The 6,375-nt window shown below is 40.3% G+C and overlaps 2 protein-coding genes across 2 annotated transcripts in view; both read left to right on the forward strand.

Annotated features, from left to right (window-relative positions):
• FLNB (filamin B) overlaps positions 1-349 on the forward strand; it is a 96,161-nt gene extending 95,812 nt beyond the window's left edge. The window contains exon 49 of the mRNA XM_081320020.1: positions 228-349. The gene's annotated coding sequence lies outside the window, so the exon portion shown is untranslated. The remainder of the gene's footprint in view (positions 1-227) is intronic.
• Positions 157-5,635, forward strand: LOC308663530 (protein SPMIP1; the record flags this gene model as incomplete). Its single annotated transcript, XM_081320022.1, has 2 exons — positions 157-595; positions 5,272-5,635. 2 exons carry the CDS (start codon positions 157-159, stop codon positions 5,388-5,390), a joined length of 558 nt encoding a protein of 185 aa, XP_081176148.1. The 3' UTR covers positions 5,391-5,635.
• Positions 5,636-6,375: the final 740 nt, after the last annotated feature.

Here is a 6,375-nt window from a genome sequence, read left to right on the forward strand (position 1 = left end):
TAGCAGGAAAATGAGGCAAACCATTGGCCTGTAATTTGAGCCTGGCTTCACAGACCCTTTTGTGCCTGTTTCCTTGGACACCAGAAGCAGGAAGTGATAAGTTATACCAAACACCTCCAAGAATCCTGCACCAGCGCTCGGCTTTTCTTGCAGGCTATGAGGGGCCTACTAACTAGTCAGGAACAGGACGGCTGGAGGGAACTGGTTAACAAGGAGGTTTTCTGCAGGGCCAGCTGGAAGGCAAAATACGGACAAAAATACCCCCAGCGCCTGCCCAATTATGGCATCTCCAGGCAAAAGTGTTTGCTGCCTGCCATCCACCTTCCCAAGGAGCACTCAAGCTCTAGAAAGCGAGAAGGAACTCCCCAAAAGGAAGACCGGCAGGAGCCAGCAGAAGAGAAGGTTGGGCTGAGTCTTCAGGAGCCTCTTCCAGAGATGAGGGTCCCAACCCCAGAGACCACACAGCTGCTATACAAGGGCTTCTCCCATGAAGGCAAAGGGAGGCAGCAGTACCTCAAAGAGAGAATGATGAAGTCTCCTGAAGAAAAATTTTGCTACCCAGTGCTGTCTTCATGGGAGTATGGTTGGCGCTTAGGTAAGCAGAACCCAACTGCTGGTTCCCCACTCTGATGCTTCCAATGGGAGAGGTTATGGAGATGCTGTAAGGGCACCCAGTTTATGGATGGCAATACAACCACAGTCCCTAAGATTTCACACCCCCTTTACTAAACAAAAGAGTCTTTTCCCCATTTGTTCCCATGACATCTCCTTCCTCTCATTTCCCACCAGCTAGCCAAGCTTAGCTAGATTGGAATTCAAGTAGCATTTCCCCATTATTCCAACAGTATCGAAGGGCAGCCTCAAGGTGTGTAAAATTTTGGTCAGCCATGGAAGGTAGTCAGTGACTATAGGGACAGAGAAGAGAGGTGGGAAAATAGTGGTAGATGTTGGTAATGGGTGTGGCAAATTTCATGAAGGTACTGATTTCCACTGACTCAGTGGTGGATAGAGAGCCATTCAACTCAACCAAGGAAAAGGAATCTCTACGCAGTGGCCAGGGCATATTTACAGCATATCACAGCATATTTAGCTGCATTTAGGTGCAGCAGAGCAGGCATCTCCTATGCAACCTTCCTCACATTCCTTCCTCCCTGAGTTATTCCTGTTCTGGCTACCCATCTCCTACACCACCATCTGGATTTGTAAAAAGTTGCCCTCTACCTCACTGACCCTCCTTCTTTCTCCTCTGCCTTCATGTTTGCTTCATTCTCCTGTCTTATCAGGACTCGAAATCTCAGTTTCCCAGCATTGGACTGTGCCTGAATCAAAGGCAGCATATAAATCTACCTAATAAATACAGACCACCCTTTGATAGAGCAAAGGATAGAGAATCTTCTAATTTGCCTGGAGTTTTGCTTTCCAAATCTAGGAGTATTAATAAAAAAATCCAGAAATCTCACATATAGTTAGAAGGGGAGGGAAAGAGGAGAAGATAGACCCAGTTGTGTATATGTAAAATAAAAAGTTATATAAGACGAGGAGGTGGAAAGAAACAGGCTGTGTGGGTCATGGAAAGGTTTGCTGCTTAACTGAAACTGATTGTAAAGGCAAAGCTGCATCACTACATTTTGCTCTTCGAGCTCTCTGGCCCAGGCTGAGGATTAATTTTATTTTTTATTTTAACTGGGGTTTTATTTATGCAGGGACAAATATAATTTATTTTAAATTTGTTTTTAACTTTTGTATCTTGGTTTTTTTAATCACCCTGTAAACCGCCCTGAGTCCTTCGGGAAATGTAATAAAATAAATAAATAAATAAATAAATAATAAATAATGATATTTTTTGCTAAAACATTAGCTAGCTTATCTAAGATATCAAAGCAAAAGATTCCATTTAACACAGAATGCCAAAAAGAGCCCACATTCATAACTAGGAGTGTGCAGAAAACCATCAGTTACTGTGATGGGGACATGAGCTGCAAGGAAAACTGCTTTTGAAAAGTTGGCTGGACTACAGAGAGCTGCAGAGAACTGGTCACTGCAGGCTTGAAGACTATGTATCTATAGTTGTTTTGTTACTTGGAGATGCATGTAGTTGTAAAACCTCACTCTTCATTAATGTCTTCCTCTCCTAGGATATTTTAGTAGTTGCCCTTGCCCTGTGGCTCCAACCAGCCTATCCAGTGCTAGCCAAAGCCCAGTTGCACTGCTACCCCCTCCCTACCACTCTTCCACCTGTTAGGATCTAGGTGGGGCTGGGAGGTGTCCTGCTGGGCTTCCCAGGTCTTCTTTTCAAGGGATCCACTATTAGTGATCCCTGCAAGAGTAGCACTACACAAATACTGCCCTCCCAATCCTATTTGCTGCCTCCAGGGGGAGAATGGCTGTCAGGAGTGCCAGCAAGTGGTCAACACTGTGGGTGTAGACTTGGACAAAGCTTCTGAAGTGAAGTGTCTCAACAAAGATTCTTGAGATTTATTATGAATGGGAGCAAGGTTAGGATAATGGTAAGTGGCCTAAAGGATGGGAAACAGAACATGGGAAAATGTATTACTTGAGGAAGTTTGATTATTCTCATATGATGGATTTTTTTGTCATTGAAATGGAGGCAATAGAAGTATGGAGGGAAGAAAACAAAGTCTCATTTTAGAATAAAATTAATTTCTTTCTCTGTCAAAAAAAATGTACATCTTCCTCACTCTGAAGAAGAAATTTGTTGTTGTTGAATTAATACTGTGTTAATTTTTGACCTAGTGTCCCTTCTAGATACACTCTGTATTTAATATGATTAAGTTCAGATTTAATGGAATTCTATTTTGAATGATCAGTTTGTTTTATAAGAATCCATCTTCGGTGTTAATTTAGGTCTTAACTAAGGGGTGGGAATTCCAAACCTAATTTTTTTGCATTGGGTCTACATTCCTTAAATATGCCACAGGCAAATCTTTTCCTAATTTGATAATTTCCAGGGTTTTTAGGATTAGGATTTAAAGAGGTTGGCATTATAAAGACATATAGATAAATACAAAATAACTACTTTGCCCATGGATCAGGTCAAAGTGATACATTTGCTTATTTATCTTCTGAACTTCGCTTTATTGTAATTTGGAGTCATTTTGCTAGCTTATACACAGAAATCAGAACAGCTCTGTGTGTAGGGTAATGGTGGCATGACCACCACTACTGGAGTCAGGTGGCTTTATATATTGCTAAAATAAATAAAGTACTCTAAATATGTTGTTTGTTTTTTGACCATAAAATTTTTCTATAAAGTTAAGTTGGTGTACACCAGGGTTCCTCAATGTTACCAACTTTAAGAATTTTCCAGCCGGCTAGGGAATTTTGGAAGTTGAAGTCCAACATCTTAAAGTTCAACATCTTAAAGTTGCTAAGATAAGAAAATCCTGGTCTAGATCTTCCCTAAGCTGATGCTCCCCAGATGTCTTGAGTTTACAACTGACAGAAATCTCAGCTGGGAATTCCTGGAATATCTGGAAAGCAACTGGTTGTGTACGGAAGGTCTGGGAACCCACACATCATATCCTTCTGAAGTTGTTTTTAGACTTGTTAGAGATTTGCTGGCCAATTTGGCATTGCTAAGAGAAAGAATTATGCTTGCTCAGCTAACCACTCACCATAAATTCATTTTTAATGATGGAATCTGAATAAAGTTCCAGTACATTCAATGGAGTCGTAAGGCCTAAGTATACATCTGTTTTATCATGTCAGGAAGCTGATGACATATTTAACTTTATCTTTTCTTGTCAGCTAATGAATCATGGTTGTTTTACAATGGAAACTGGACATTATGTCATTTAACAAGTGGTTTTCTGCTCAACATTATTCAGACAAGTTTACCTTGATAACTACAATTGCAGTCTCTACAGCTCTAAATGTAAAGATTTCTGTCTGAAAATGCAAGAAAAAATGATTTTCTGCTGTTATAGAGGTGGACATTGAGGTTTCTTCCACAAATGCTTTTTATTTTGTTCACCAACCCTTTCCTTTGGTTTCTCTTCAAATTGTAATTATCTTATGCCTTATATAAGTTCTGTTCTTTATAATGGGTTGTTTTGTGCATTATTGTTTTACAAGCCATATTTTGCTCAGCGAGAGCTATAAAACAGTAGATCCTTCGGCAATTCAAACGTATTCAAATTGAGCAACCAACAAAACAGGATTCCTCTTCCTTGTCAGATAAGAGGAAACCATGGTTACTTGCTAATTGTAAGCATGCACAGATGTCTGTACTGGAGCTTTGAGCAGAATAGGTCATCACTCTTTGCAGCTATAGGTGATGATCTCACAAGCAATCTGTCTTTCAGGGCAAATAAATCCCTGGTGCAGATTTCATCATGTCAGGAAATGGATGACATGTCTACTGTTATCTTGCCTTACCAGATGATGAATTGTGTTTGTTGTGCTGAGGGATCTGAACATTGCGTCATTTGGCAGTTTGAATTCTGTTAAAAATTATTCAAGAAAGTACCTTTCCAAGGAAGCTGTGGCTACGGCATTATGTTATGTACAGATGTGGTGGTTGGTGGTTTCTATTCAAACATACCTCAGCAAACATTAAGAAGAAACCTTTTCTGTCTCATCTATCTGTATATCTATCTATCTATCTATCTATCTATCTATCTATCTATCTATCTATCTATCTATCTATCTATCTATCTATCTATCTATCGTTGCTATACCAAAAGCCATCAATGTGTATAAGTTAACGCATAACAAAATAAAACAGCAAGCTTCTGAGTACTGCCAAGCAACTAGATCATCCTTGCTTAGTAGATGTGGGATTAATTGCTAGTTTTTATTAGTTTTCCAGTTTACCTTCTGATGACTGTTGGTTATAGCCTGGTGCCTGTCACCTTGCTGATGTTAAGCCCCTCCCCTCCCTTGCTGCCTCCCCTATCACAATGGTGGTATTTGCGGGTTCCAGCTTCTTTCATTAGAATGACTACAGCAGTGTTGTACATTTAAAAGGGGGGCGGGGCTTCCACTGCAATGCCATAATGCTGCTTCTTTTGGTTTGATCTCCTTGGCCTCCCCAGCCACATGGACAGAGGCTAACCTTAAAGAAGATTGACAGTGTATAGAGCAATAACAACAAAGCGCATGGATACCTTTTTATTCTGCTTTGAAGGACATGCTTTTTCTTTTAATATTTGCATGCCCATCTTGTTTTTAATTTAAAAAAGAGTAAAATATTAAGACGACCACCCCTATTTGTCTTGTTAATATATCTCAACTTCACCTTTATTTCAGGGGATGCCATTAAGGACATCAGGGCACCAGTTCACAGAAAATCTTGCATTGTAAAGGGTACTTTCTACTTCAAAAATGGGATCTTCTATACTCCATCCAAAACTGACAAATTAGCATGAATACTGGCTGAAAAAAAGAAAAAAAATGTTCCACTATGTTGCTATATGCTTGCTGTGATATTAAATGAGAAGCCCTACATGAACTGGATCCAGATTTAATCTATTTAATCTATTTAAACCAGCGAGGTCCAAATGAATCACGTTCTCTAGGTCAACCTTTCAAATACCAAGGGCAAAAAATAGAGGTTTTTTTAAATGTATGAAGAAACAAAGAAACGAATAAACAAAACATATGCAAAGCAACCCCCCCCCAACTCCGATAATGAGTTTTCCAGTTGCAGTTTCCATTGTCTTTATGAAACCAGGGAAACATTGGCAATGTCAGGATAGTGTCAGGATTATGTTCTGCAAGTTGACAAGACAATCATTTACAAAGGAAAGAGCTTAAATCTTCCAGGGCCCAGTCCCCATCAGAGCCAAAAGAGGACTGGGGGGTGGATGAAAAAATCAGGGAAGAGACTGAAGGGTTAAAATTGGCAGAATCTGTAAACTACTTGAGCTCTATTCTATGAGCCCCAGAGGTCAAGAATGAAAGGCATGAGCAAGCTGGAGGGTGAACCTTGGGTGTCCTAGAAAGTGATTTTCAGATCTACCTTTACCCGCTCTGGGGAAGAAATGAGACACCCCTTGTTCTGAACTGATGGTCCCCTGTGGATCCCAGATACTTCATTCAAGACAGGGGAACAAAAGCCCTGTTGTTGCCACTTGTGCACATGAGAATGCGAGAGGGAAAGCAAGCTAGCATGGGCGCTCATGCTATGCAAAGTGCACAGGTATGCTTGGCAAAGCTGATTCCACACTTAGCAGATATAATTTACAGGAAACCTGAGAATCTCACGCTCAGAAGGTGCTTCCTGAAGCCAAGAAAAATGGCATTGCAGCCATCAGCTTATATTACACAAAGGGAAAAAACAGCCCAACCTATTAAAAACAGTACCGCAAAAAACAGATTTGAAACACAAATTAAGATAGGCAAGAAAATGGT

The sequence above is a fragment of the Vipera berus genome, assembly GCF_964194415.1.
Source record: "Vipera berus genome assembly, chromosome: 2".
NCBI classification, from domain to species: Eukaryota; Metazoa; Chordata; class Lepidosauria; order Squamata; family Viperidae; genus Vipera; species Vipera berus.